This window comes from Gossypium arboreum, chromosome 5 (genome assembly GCF_025698485.1).
Source record: "Gossypium arboreum isolate Shixiya-1 chromosome 5, ASM2569848v2, whole genome shotgun sequence".
Classification (NCBI taxonomy): Eukaryota; Viridiplantae; Streptophyta; class Magnoliopsida; order Malvales; family Malvaceae; genus Gossypium; species Gossypium arboreum.
The window spans coordinates 41,443,892-41,457,696 of NC_069074.1; the positions used below are offsets into that span (position 1 = coordinate 41,443,892).

At 35.2% G+C, this 13,805-nt stretch overlaps 1 protein-coding gene across 1 annotated transcript; it reads right to left on the reverse strand.

Moving 5' to 3' along the window:
• Positions 1-10,819: 10,819 nt before the first annotated feature.
• On the reverse strand, positions 10,820-11,647 carry LOC108451420 (uncharacterized). Its single transcript, XM_017749113.1, has one exon. It carries the CDS (start codon positions 11,645-11,647, stop codon positions 10,820-10,822), a length of 828 nt encoding a protein of 275 aa, XP_017604602.1.
• Positions 11,648-13,805: the final 2,158 nt, after the last annotated feature.

The following is a 13,805-nucleotide window of genomic DNA, read 5'->3' on the forward strand; positions in this document are numbered from 1 at the left end:
TCGATGCCAAATTCTACTTCTCGAACGGGTGGTAATCCCGGTAACTCCTCAGGAAAAATATCTGGATACTCACGAACCATTGGTACCTTTTCAAGTTTCTTTTCCGACTCTTTGTGACTAATTACATACGCAAGATATGCTTCACTCCCTTTTCTCATATATCTCTGAGCGATCATCGAGGATATTATTTCTGGCACTCCGTTCAAGTCAGTAGACTCAATTCGGACTATCTCATTATTTGCATACCTCAAATCAATGGTCTTTCTTTTGCAATTCACCACTGCATCATGCACGGTTAACCAATCCATACCGAGAATAACATCAAATTCATCAAACGGTAAGAGCATCAAATCAGCCGAAAAACAGGAATCTCGGATTATCAGAGGACATTTCTTACACACTTTGTCAACAAGTACATATCGACCCAAGGGATTTGACACTCGAATTACGAACTCAACTGGTAGAGTCTTACTGGATGCTAAAGTCTCACATACATATGAATAAGTAGAACCAGGGTCAATCAATGAAATCACATCAGTATTAAAGAGAGTGAAAGTACCAGTGATAACATCAGGGGAGGATGCCTCCTCTCGTGCGCGGATGGCATAAGCTCTAGCAGGAGCACGAGTCTCAGATCGAACAGCCGTATCAGAAGTCCCTCTCTGACTACCACCTCTACCTCCTGAAATTCTCGGTGGTCTACCTCTAGTCATTGTTCCACTAGGTCTTGCACCTTGCATCTTATTTTTCTCATCGAGTTCCGTGCAATCTCTAATGAAGTGATCCTTCGAATCGCATCTATAACAGGACCTGTTAGTAGACTTACCCCAACATTCACCTACGTGTCGTCTTCCACATTGTGGAAATTTAGGTCTTTCTTGGCTATTGTTACCCACACTAGCAACCGAAGTAGCTTGAGAGTCCGTTGAGGGTCGCTCTCTAATAGAAATCCCTACAGTCGTCTTCGATTTATTAGTATCTTCCCTAAACTTCTTTACAGTCGAGAATGAAGTTTTACCCGCCAATCTTTTACGAAAGTCTCTGGCTTCAACTTCAGCCTTCCTTTTCTCCTTTCCAAGTTCTTCTGCTTTGCAAGCTCGTTCAAAAAGTGTTACAAATTCCTTTATCTCTAAAATACCCATTAGTAGCTTTAAATCTTCATTCAATCCTTCTTCAAATCTTTTACACATAGCAATTTCATCAGCTACACACTCCCGAGCATATTGACTGAGTCTTACAAACTCACGTTAAGATTCAGACATCTTGTCATACGGCCTTGCTTAAGTTCCAAAAATTCTTTACGCTTTTGATCAACGAACCGCTGACTAATATACTTTTTTCGAAATTCCGTCTAGAAGAAATCCCAAGTAACTCGTTCCTTCGGGACTATAGCAATCAAGGTTCTCCACCAATAGTAGGCTGAGTCTCGTAACAAAGATATGGCACACTTTAAACACTCATCGTGTACAAGGCACTCATCAAAACCCGGATGGTGTTATCAAGCCAAAACTTGGCCCTTTCAAAGATCATCGATAGTTATGGCTCGAATTCCTCGGCCCCGCGCTTCCTAATCAAATCCACAGGAGGTTTACTCGGCCTTACAGGATCAGCATCTGATGGTATTATAGGCACCTGAGGCGAATTATTTAAATTCGAAAATGGTTGAGCAGCCGGGTTAGTTCGGACTATTGTGCGACCCACTCATTCATCATGGTAAAGAAGGCTTATTTTGCCCCATCATCTTGTTTATTCGCGGATGATTGAGGTTCAACAGGCGGTGTCCCTTGCGCAGGAGCAGCCGCTACACTTTCAACGTCATCCGCTAAGGTTCTCTCTAGATTGGGTTCCATTTACTAATCAAAACAATAATTTCAACCGTCAGAAGTCATCACACTATCAAATACTAACATTAAGGCATGTATAGCTAGACTCATACGCGCTATGGTAGTCCTAGAACTGACTAAACCATAGCTCTGATACCAATAAAATGTAACACCCCGTACCCGAGACCGTTGCCGAAGTCGAACACAAGGTGTTAACGGGCTTAATTCATTTTAAAATTTTCTAGACAAGCTGGCTAATTGCATCATAGTCACTTTAAAAATCATATCTCGAGTTACGAAACTCGAAATCCAATTCTGTAAATTTTTCCTGAAACTAAACTCATATATTTATCTAGTAAAATTTTTGTAGAATATTTGGTCAGGCCAATTAGTACAGTTTATTAGTTAAAGTCTCCCCTATATTAGGGTTCGACTACTCTGACCTCTGTGCATTACGAATCAGATATCTCCATGTAAAGGGCTTCAATGCCTATATCGTTTCTTTCAAATAAAACTATACTCAATAATAAATCTGTACATATAATGCATGACTTCTAATTATTTTTGTATAATTTATGGTGAATTTCCAAATTCAGAACAGGGGATCTAGAAATCGTTCTGGCCCTGTTTCACAAAAATTTAAACATCTCCTAAAATATAGCTCATATACCTGTTTCGCTTCTTCCACATGAAAATAGACTCATCAAGCTTCGATTACATAATTTATTCATTATTTAATTCCATTTCTACTATTTTGAGTGATTTTTCAAATTCACCACACTACTGCTGTCTGAATCTGTTTTATGGTAAAATTTACCTATTTCATGGTTTCCATGGATTAGCTAGTAATTTGACCTACATAACACCGAATATGATCATGATTAGCCATTTCAATGGCTAGTCATTACCAAGAATTTCCATACTACTCCATAACCATATCATAAATGTAACACCAAAATTAATCAGCCATAACATACGGCATGATAATCAAATAGACTTAGACTATTACTCAATCAAAACCAAATTCGAACCTAGGATTAAAGTCATTTTCAATGCATGAAATACTTACCACAGACATCATTCATTCGTAGTACTGATCACTTTAACCAAAACGAATTTAAAACCACTATCAATCATAACCAAATTATCAAGACCAAACTTACTAAACCTTATAACTAAGCACCCATAAGCCAAATCCAAACTCAACATTTAAGCCATATTCGCATGGCTAAAAGTATACATATTAAAGTTCAAACAAAACATAATAGCCTATACATGCCGTAATGTTCACCTATATAACTAAGAAAAGATACCAAAGCGTTGCAAGCTGGTGTGATGACTTTGACGTTGATCCAAACACGCAAAATGGGTCAAGGAAATCTAAATAGAAAACAAACAAACACAAACAAACAAAAAAATGAGTATTCAACCCAGTAAGTCATAAGCAATAATATACATACCGTTGATATGAGATTACAAGAAAAATAATATAAAATCAACCAATTTCATTCATGTCGAATTATGTTACATTCACATATTTTACTGACCCAACCACAGGCCAAGGCTTACTATCAAATCAACTATCAACCAACCAAATGCTTTAAAACCTTCTCTCAATGTATAAAACAAAGTCAAATTATATACACTCATGCATATTCGTTTCAGGCCTCATTTTGATATTTCAATTAATAGCACAAACACTATATGCTTTCCATATGCTACTTAAACCATCAACCGAATTCACACACATAGTGCACAAGGATTTTCGCACACATAGTACCGAGATACACCGCACACTTAGTGCCCCGAAAATTTAATCACGAATTTAACATTCAAATCAGCACACATAGTGCCTTTCAACTACGCACACGTAGTGCTAGTATCGATTCCTTAAAGTAAGACAATATAATTAACTCAATTGGCACATACGGCCACAATTATAAATGCATATATATATATATATATAATCAATCTCATGAAAGGTTATGGACTTACCTTATATAGTTCGAAATGATTTCCAACCGTCTACTCAATATTCTTTGTTTTTGCCTTTGCTTAACTCCCCTCCTTTGGGTTCTTGATCTAGGATAATTAAATTCGGTAGTTTAATCACTTTGCTAAATACTTATACATATAATTCAATGATTTTTACATCATCTTACAATCACCATTATTCAAGACTTTGAAATTTCCACAAATGTTCATCTAATGCCTCTAGGTCGAATGTAATATTACATCCAAATTCACATAGTTTTTGTTATATCTAATTCTAATGTACATAATCATAATTCAATTCAACATTATAAACCATTATCACCCATTTAGCCGATTATAGGGAATTAAATATAGGATATACTCTACATGGCCGAATATACCACATTAATTTTTTTAACATTACCTATGTAATTACCTATGGGTTCTTATACCTTAAATTTCACACATTTAACCTTTTAGTGCCTATTTATCATTCCTTTGATCTTAACCTAAATGACAACTCCCATTCTCCATATTTCAACCGAATTATTCATAACATCAAGACTAAAATTTTGCACCTTGAACTTCATACATTTATAAAAACTTTCATAACTCATTCGCCCCTATCAAGAACCATTTAACATGCAAGGAAAATAATCATAGAGGAAGAAATTAACATTCTAAATAAACTCAATTTTTGACCGAATGTACAAGGTGCCTCTAAACTACTCATCCAAAAATCTTTACCCCATTCTAGTCATTCCCCTATTGTTCCATACAACATGAAAATAACCCCTAATTCTAACACTTAATCATTCGGCATATTGCCCAAATCACCATAAGAAATCTCAACTTTCTTGACATTACCAAGAGTGCATCCACAATTTAACTTAGCATATTATAAAACCAAATCAACAAATTCAAAGCTTACCTCCTAATAGCTAAAGATGAATGCGGAATTGCTCTAGGTAAATTTTCCCTTATTTTTCATCTTTGTTTCGGCTTTGAGAGAGGTAGGAGAAGAAGATGAACACCATCCTCTTTCTTCTCTTTTATTTAATTCATTTTATTACAATTATTAAATCATTTGTTAATATAAAATTATTTTAAATTTGAATTAGTGAAGCATTATCATTTCTTGGCCGGCCACTATGTTTATTTTGGGTAAATTGACATGCAAAACCACTCTTTTCAATGCATGTACTAATAGACCATTGTAAGATTATCCTATCACTTTCCAACAATGCTTCATATAAGTCCATTTTAATAAATTCACATAAAAATGATCAAATTAATGCATGAAACTTTCACACATGCATTTACTCACATCATAAACACAGAATATAACTTTTAATTACTTATAAGACTCGATTTCGTGGTCCCGAAACCACTTTCCGACTAGGGTCAATTTAGGGCTGTCACAAGTTGAGCCTTGGCTCACATGCTGAGGTATTTTCAATTGATGTTTTTTCAGTTTATGCTTTTCAAAAATCAACTCATATTACGAGAGGTGAGTTGAACCTCGAGTCACATGTAGAGGTATTTTCAAAATCTATTTTGCGAATTCTGCTTTCAAAAATCAACTCATATTGCGAGAAGTGAGTTGAGCCTTAGCTCACGTGCTGAGCTATTTTCAATTTCTGTTTTTAATGTCTAGTTTTAAAGAGTCAATTCATATTGCGAGAAATGAGTTGAGCTCAGGATCACATGCCGAGCAAAGAATAAAGATTGGAGCTGATTGAAGACACCAGATTTTGTCTCCCTGAAGTTATAGTGGAGCTGATCGAGAATATCAGATCTTGCCTTTTCTGAAGTTGCAGAAGAAAAGACCACAAACCTTATCTCACTGAAGCGATAGAAGAGCAGATTGAAGTTGTAGATCTCACCTTTCTAAAGTTACAGTGAAGCAGATCAAAGCCACAAATTTCATATCCTTGAAGTTACACTGGAGTAGATTGAAGCTACAAGGCGTATATCAGAAGATGCAGTTGATTGAACTAAAGCTACAAGATGCAGTGGACTGAAAGGAGACTACCTGAACAAGAAGAGCACCAAAAGAAGTCAATACTTGGCAAGACTAGGCAAAATTGGCCTTTCTTTGTGTCTTTGCTCTATTCCCGTTACACGACAATGAGCAAAGAGGGGCAGCTGTTATATGCCAATTTTGGCCCAGTTATATTTACAACATAAGCCCACCTACCCAATACACAAGACCCATTAAACCCAAACCAACAAACCAAGTACCACCAGCCCAAGTACCACCAGTCCAATACTCAACTAGCCCAACATCAAAAAAGAAAAAAACAAATCAGGAAAAAACCCTAGCCGCCGCCTCTGTCCCATCATCTCTGTCAACCCCCATACTAGCCTCTGCTCCACCTTTCAACCACCACCTGCACAGCAAGCAGAACACGCAACAGCAACAAAAAAAATGGGAAATAGACAGTGTAACAAATGGGCTATAAAGCCGAATGGAAACTATTGTAAAAGGGGATTTTTTTTCTTTGATGAATACCAATAGATTAAAATACAAAACAGTAATTTCAGTGTTACCAGAGAACGATTCTAGCAAAATCGTAGCATAAGAATCAAGCAACTGAAGATATCGAAGGCTTAAGGTGATCTTAGCCTTTTATTTTTATATTTTTTTCAAAGTTTATTCCTTTATACGTTCTATATATATATATAATATAAATATAACGAGAAAAACCTTTTTTATATATTATATATTATTTTTCATGAGTACATGAGCCCCATATATATAGGGGTTAAAAGTAACTTTCTAATTATTATAGGACATGTAAAGGGTCATGACCTTTTATCTCCCATATTAATGGGGTATAGGAAAAGTCTCATAACTTATGGGGTATAGAAAGAGTTTTATAACTTATGGGGTTGATAATGGCATCCACATAAATATTTCATAACACTCCCCCTTGGATGTTTATTATCTAATTATGCCTCGTTAAAACCTTACTAAGAAAAACCCAGTAGGACAAAAACTTAGTGAAGGAAAACGAGTACATAATTATACACTTGATATGCTGCCTCATTAAAAACCTTACGTGGAAAACCCAGTGAGATAAAACCAAGGTTAAGGGAAAAAGAGTACAGCACGTATTAACTCCCTAATGGCTACATCACTTGAGATCTCAAGGTGACGATTCCAATGTAGTAAACCACTTCAAACACGATGTAGGAAGCGCCTTAGTGAATAAATCGCTAAATTCTCACTTGAACCGATCGCTTAACTTTTATCTCCTTAATCTTCTGGAGGTCATGAGTGAAGAAGAATTTTGGTGCAATGTGTTTTGTTCTGTCACCTTTGATGTATCCACTATCGAGCTGATCAATGCATGCTGTGTTGTCTTCAAACAAGACAATTGTAGCTTCCTTTCTAGATGATAAACCACAATTATTCCTTATATGCTGGATCATAGATCTTAGCCATACATATTCACGACTTGCTTCATGGATTGCTAAGATTTCTGCATGATTAGACAAGGTTGCTACAATTGTTTGCTTCATTGAGCGCCAAGAGATTGCAGTACCTCCATATGTAAAAACATATCCAGTTTGTGATTTTCTATTATGAGGATCTAACATAAATCCTGCATCTGCAAAACCAATCAACTTTGTCTTGGATTTATTAGGGAAAAATAGACCCATATTCTTTGTGCCTTGGAGATAACGAAATATCTGTTTTACTCCAGTCCAATGTCTCCGAGTTGGGCATGAGCTAAATCTTGCTAGCAAATTTACAGAAAAAGATATATCAGGTCGGGTATGGCTAGCAAGATACATTAATGCCCCAATTGCACTGAGGTAAGACACTTCAGGACCAAGAAAATCTTCACTATCTTCCCGAGGACGGAAAGGGTCTTTATTTGGATCAAGTGATCTTACAACCATCAGGGTAGTTATTGGATGTGCCTTATCCATATAAAATCTCTTTAGCACATTTTCAATATACGTTGATTGATGCACAAGGATTCATTCTTTTAAGTGCTCAATTTGTAACCCTAAACAAAATTTCGTTCTTCCAATGTGTTTCTTTCAAATTCTTTCTTTAAGCACTCAACAGTCTTTTGGATCTCTTCAAGAGTTTCGATGATATTAAAATCATCAACATATACTGCAATAATTACATATCCAGATCCAAACTTCTTAATGAAAATGCATGGGCAAATTGGATCATTCTTGTATCCTTCTTTCAACAAATACTCGTTTAGGCGATTATACCATATGAGTCCGGATTGTTTCAATCCATAAAGGGATTTGTGCAATTTGATCGAATAATGTTCTCTAGAACCTGAACTCACCGCTTGAGCGCTTTAAATCCTTCGTGGAGTTTCATATAAATGTTAGTATCCATGGGCCATACAAATAAGTCATTACTACATCCATTAGGCGTAAATCAAGCCCTTCTCTTATAGCCAGACTTATCAAAAATCTAAATGTAGTTGCATCCACCACAGGAGAATATGTCTCCTCATAATCAATTCCAGGTCTTTGTGAGAATCCTTGTGCAACTAAACATGCTTTATACCTTACAATTTCTCTCTTTTCATTTCTTTTACGCACAAAAACCCATTTGTATCCCACTGGTTTCACACCTGTAGGTATACGGACTACAGGTCCAAACACTTCTCTTTTCACTAGCGATTTCAATTCATTTTCAATTGCTTCTTTCCATTTTGCCAATCATCTCTTTGTTTACATTCCTCAATCTATTTTGGTTCATAATCCTCTTTATTATTTATAACATCTAGTGCTACATTGTATGTAAAAATATCATCGACGTCGATTTGATTTCGGTTCCATTTTATACCGGACATGACATAATCAATAGAGATCTCTTCATTGTCAGGTACCTGATTTTCTTCTGAAAATATTCTTCCAGTCATGTCTATAGTCTCTTCAGGAGATCCCAGTATAATCATTTTTTCTTTGATTTTGCCATCATTAATCTTTGCTCCTTTCTTTTTTCGAGGATTCTTATCTTTAGAACCAATTGGTCTACCATGCTTCAGGCGTGTATTAGACTCAGTAGCAACTAGATTTTGTCCTTCTGGGACATCAAGTTTTGTTGGAGCATTCACAACTGGTATATGTGACTTAGTCACTTTCTTTGGGTCAGAAAATATGTTTGGCAATTCATTAGCTAAACTTTGTAAATGAATAATATTTTGAACTTCTAAATCACATTGCTTAGTTCGAGGATCAAGATGAGCTAATGACAAATCTTTCCAACTAATTTTTTTATCCAGCTGTTTGATTTCTCCCCGTAATGTTGGAAAAATTGACTCGTCAAAATGACAATCTGTAAAACGAGCCGTAAATAGATTCCCTGTAGATGGTTCTAGATATTTAATTATGGATAAGGATTCAAATCCAACATATATACCCAACCTTCTTTGAGGTCCCATCTTAGTTCTATGTGGTGGAGCAATTGGAACATATACGGCACATCCAAATGTTCTTAGATGGGAAATATTTGGTTCTTGACCATGAACTATTTGTAAGGGGGAGACTTTATGATAACATGTTGGCCTGATGCAAATTAATGCAGCTGCATGTAAAATTGCATGCCCCCAAACAGTGATTGGGAGTTTTGACTTCATAAGTAATGGCCTTGCTATCAATTGAAGTCATTTTATTAAAGATTCTGCTAGACCATTTCGTGTGTGAACATGAGCTACAGGATGTTCAACACTTATTCCAATGGACATGCAATAGTTGTTAAAAGACTGAGAAGTAAATTCACCAGCATTAACAAGACGGATGGTCTTAATAGGAAAATCTGGGAAATGGGCTCGTAATCGAATCAATTGAGCAAGCAATCTCGCAAACGCCAGGTTGCGAATTGATAACAAAGATACATGAGACCATCTACTCGATGCATCGATTAAAACCATAAAGTACCTAAATGGTCCACATGGGGGATGTATAGGCCCACATATATCCCCTTGAATTCGCTCAAGAAAAGTAAGTGGTTCGTTATTTATCTTAGCTGGTGATGGTCAGATTATTAATTTCCCAGTGAACATGCAGCACATATAATGTTTTGAAGAATCTGTTGACTCTTTCATGAATGTCCACATGAATTTTCAATTATTTTTTGCATCATTATTGAACCGGGATGGCTTAACCGATCATGCCAAAGAACAAAGACATTAGTAAACTTCTGGTTTACTATAGCATGTGTTTCTATAGAACTGATCTTTGTGTAGTACAAACCAGTAAAGAATGTAGGCAATTTCTCAACAATTTGTTTATTTCCTTGAGCAATACTCGTAATTTGAAGGAATTCACAATTTCCTCCGTTTAAAGTCTTAATATGATATCCATTTTGGCGAATATCTTTAAAACTCAATAAATTTCTTTGAGACTTAGAGGAGTATAATGCATTAATAATTTCAATTTTTGTTCTCCTTGGTAATAAAATAATTGCTCTTCCGGAGCCTTCTATAATAGTTGTACTACCAGATATAGTGCTCACACTTTCTCTTTTCATTATTAAATGAGAAAAATATCTCTTGTCTTTCAATATGGTGTGAGTAGTTGCACTGTCTGCTAGACATATATTTTCACCATTCATAGCTGATTGCCTTTGCGAGATAATGTTCTTCAAAGAAACAAAATAACCACAAAATGTCACAAATAATGGTGAAAACAGGTATTCAAAGTTCAAATTACTAAAAGGTCTATAAAACAAAATTATCACATAAAACATAGCACTAGTAAAGGTCATAACATCATTATTAAAGTTGCTAAATGAAACATAGAATAGTAGATGTTTATTTTATTATTTATCGAAATTTGCGGCCTTAATAATTTCCTTCAGGGGTAGAAAGAAAATCAGCCACTTCTAAGTGGGTTGCATTGCCATCATCAAAATCACCTTCGCCATCTTTATATACAAGATTGGTTTCTACTTTTTTTCCCTTCTGTTTTATGGATTGCTGATAAAGATCAACTAGATGCTTTTGTGTGCGACACACACGAGACCAATGTCCTTTTCATCCACAACGATAGCATACATTAGTCACATTTTCACCTTTTTCTTTCTCTTCCCTGTTACAATTTTTCCAATCCCACTTCTGGTAAGAATGTGAATTTTTAAAACGACCACCTCGACCATATCCATATCTATGTCCGCGGCCACGCCCTCGGCCACGACCATGGCCACGCACACTACTATTTGCATGGTGTGTTTCTTTTAATTCTTGCCCATTGTGTAAACTCACATTCGCTTCAGGAAATGGACCAGAGCCAGTTGGGCGTAATTCATGGTTTTTCATTAGCAGCTCATTGTTTTGCTCCGCCACTAGGAGACAATAAATTAATTCAGAATATTTTTGGAAGCCTTTTTCATGATATTGTGTCTGTAGGACAACATTATTTGCATGGAAAGTTGAGTATATTTTTTCTAACATTTCTGCATCAGTAATCTTCTCTCCACATAAATTCAATTGTGAAGTGATTCTGAACATGGCCGAGTTATAATCACTAACAGACTTAAAGTCTTGCAATCTTAAATTCAGCCACTCATAACGAGCTTTAGACAAAATCACAGTTTTCTGGTGGTCATATCTTTCCTTTAGATTGGCCCAAAGAATTTGAGGGTCCTTAACAGTCAAATATTCGGTCTTTAGACCTTCATGGAGGTGATGGTGAAGGAAAATCATGGCCTTGGCCTTATCTTGTGTACTTTCTTCATTTCCCTCCTTAATAGTCTCACGAAGACCTTTTGCATCTAAGTGAATTTCAGCATCTAGTACCCATGATAAATAGTTATTTCCAGTGATGTCCAGAGCCACAAATTCGAGTTTTGTAAGATTTGACATTATAAATTATAAGACAAAATATACAAGTCAATAATGTAAAATAAAGCATGTTAATATGCAAATGAAATAACACAAATGCAAATGAAATAGATCAACTTGTTACCCTTACTTCACCTAAGCGTCCTTCGGCAATCTTTAAGGAAAAATTTGTTGGCCTTGATTTCTTGTATTAGAGATTTGTGATGATAACGTGTTGTGAAATAATAAAGAAAGAATAAACTAAAATGTGATAGAAGAAAGAGTGTAGAGATAATGTAGAAGAGAGAGTGTATCTCCTTTTTTATATATTATATATTATTTTTCATGAGTACATGAGCCCCATATATATAGGGGTTAAAAGTAACTCTCTAATTATTATAGGGCATCTAAAGGGTCATGACCTTTTATCTCCTATATTAATGGGGTATAGGAAAAGTCCCATAACTTATGGGGTATAGGAAGAGTTTTATAACCTATGGGGTTGATAATGACATCCATATAATTATTTCATAACAATTTTTCTTATTTTATTATTAGTACATGATTTGTTTTATTTTCTTTTTTTTTAAATATCATTATTATTGTTATTCTAATATTCTAGTATTCCATGTTAATATTTTTCATTAATGATATCATTGTTTGTGTTGTTTATCTATTTTTAAATTCTCACTTTAGAAATATTTTTTGTCATGTTTTAATTAACTTCAAAAATAAGGCAATGTACCGATTTAACATTAAGCCATCGATTTCATCGCCATGCTGGTTGAAATTCGTCGGCTCGTGTTAAAAACGGGACACCCTTTCTAAAAAAATTGAAAACTAAAAATTCTCATTTTTCAATTGGATCACGAGTAAATGTCAAATTGAATTCGTACTTTTTAAAATCAAGACAACACGAGTTTAATAAAGATACCAATTTTGGGCATCGCGAGGGTGCTAATACCTTCCTCGTGTGTAACCGACTCCCGAACCTAACTTTACTTTGGTTTTTTGACGTAGACCTAAATTTGGCCTTCATTTTTGTTCAAGAATAAATTTTCTTTTCAAAAAAGATGATTTATTAGGTGTCCGATCACACCTAGAAAAAAGATCTGTGGCGACTCCCTTTTTTTAACAAAATCGAAAGTCGTTTTTTTCAAACTTCCAATAAGTCACCTCAATTAGCGATAAAAAGAAAAAAATTTTTACGTCGCTACAAATACTATGAAAAATCGGCTAAATATATGTGTAAGAAAATTTTGTGTATTTTGTGATTTTGTGAATTAGGGACTAAAGTGTCAAAATGTGAAAATGTGAGGGCTAATTTGTAAAATGCCCTAAATGTGTGTTTTTTGATTGAATTGAATGGTTTGGTGAATAAAATGGTTAAATTTGAATGTGTTTAGATCAAGAACCAAAGAAAATGGATTTAGATCGGGGAAAGTCGAAAGTCGTCGAGTAGTCGACTCCGTTCGCCCAAATCTGTATGAGGTAAGTTAATATACAAATAAATGTGTTTGAATTGAATTATTATTACTTATATGGTATTGAATTGTGATGGATGACTATTCGAGCTCAATAAGTGTTATCCAAAAAATCTCTGATAATGTGACAACGATTGAAAAGCCCTGTATGAGCCACAGGAATAGTTAGGATACATATGTCAAGACATAGAATCTGATATGTGTTATCGTGTAAGACCACGTTTGAGACATTGGCATCGACTTATGATTTAAGTGTAAGACCATGTCTAGGACATTGGCATCGTATTTGATTTCATGTAAGACCTTGTCTAGGACAGTGGCATCGATATTTGATTACATGTAAGATCACGTCTGGGACGTTGGCATTGTATGAGCTTTCTGAGTTATCTGCGTATCTTTATGATTTCGAACGGTTCAACGGGCATTCCGAGAAATGAATGATTCTATGAAATGTGTATCCGATTTAGGTACGTTTAAAATTGAGTATCACAAATGAATGGGGAATATATGAAATGTATTTGAACTGTGTGGTTTGTGATAGCATTTGGCCAAGGAGTATATGGATATTATGATGCTTATATGTTTATATTGTTAAGTTTATTTGTATTTGGCTTACTAAGCTTTTGAAAGCTTACTTTGTGTGTCTTTCAACTATTTTATAGATATCGTAGCTACCGGGAGCTCAGGAATCATAGAGGATCATCAACACACTATCA

Excerpts from the sequence above, each read along its gene's own strand:
- LOC108451420 (XM_017749113.1), bottom strand. The coding sequence starts at position 11,647 with ATGTCAAATCTTACAAAACTCGAATTTGTGGCTCTGGACATCACTGGA.